Genomic DNA, 710 nt, shown 5'->3' on the forward strand with positions numbered 1-710 from the left:
CCACCCCCCATCCCACGGGCTCTGGGGACGACGCGGACTCTCTCACCCCCTCCCCACCCACTGTACCCCTTCCCCCCCCCCCTCAATCCCCGCAGCCTCTCCAGCAACGGATGATCCAAGGCGTAACGCTTCCCACCCCAGACAAAATGGGTCGGGACCACCCCCCCGGCCCGTATTCAAACCCATCCCCCCATTCCTCCACCAAAGCCGACCTCACCAACCCCACCCCTCCTCCCCCGTCGGGTCCCGGATGATACAACCTCCCGTTTTCGGGATCGAAAGTTAAAAACTGAGGTTGAAACGGGATCGCCAAACGAGCTCCGCCTCCGCAATAAGACAGCAGCGAGCCGGAGGCTTTTTCACCTTCCAGGACCCGAGTGAAGACGACGGGAAGGTCCTGGCAGCGCACAAAGTTGTGCTCGGGTCCGCAGGGCGAAAGGAAGGGGAAGGAATCCTCGTAGCGCCCGCTGCGATTGGGCTGGAGGTGGTGGAAGAAGAAGGCGAGGAAACGCTCGTCTGCGGGTAATCGAGGGCTGCAATTAGTGGCTGGGCGGTAATTGATTAGCGAGGGGCGGGAATTAATTGGGGAGGGGCGCGGGGTGGAGGAGGAGGCTGGGTCTCGTTTGTTTTCCGCTTCGGTTTGTGATTAATTAACGTCGCCATCGCGTCACCATCGTGGGCACGTCGTCACCGGATCGTGGTGTCACTCA

The 710-nt window shown here is 61.3% G+C and overlaps 1 protein-coding gene across 1 annotated transcript; it reads right to left on the reverse strand.

Annotated features, from left to right (window-relative positions):
• Positions 1 to 16: 16 nt before the first annotated feature.
• CUNH8orf82 (chromosome unknown C8orf82 homolog) lies at positions 17 to 643 on the reverse strand (the record flags this gene model as incomplete). The annotated part of the gene is given in 2 exon segments (XM_010727740.3): positions 17 to 163; positions 166 to 643. Coding segments are annotated over 2 exon segments (625 nt in total), but the record flags the coding sequence as incomplete, so codon positions are not given.
• Between the last annotated feature and the right edge of the window lie 67 nt (positions 644 to 710).

This window comes from Meleagris gallopavo, unplaced genomic scaffold (assembly GCF_000146605.3).
Source record: "Meleagris gallopavo isolate NT-WF06-2002-E0010 breed Aviagen turkey brand Nicholas breeding stock unplaced genomic scaffold, Turkey_5.1 ChrUn_random_7180001935883, whole genome shotgun sequence".
In the NCBI taxonomy this organism is placed as follows: Eukaryota; Metazoa; Chordata; class Aves; order Galliformes; family Phasianidae; genus Meleagris; species Meleagris gallopavo.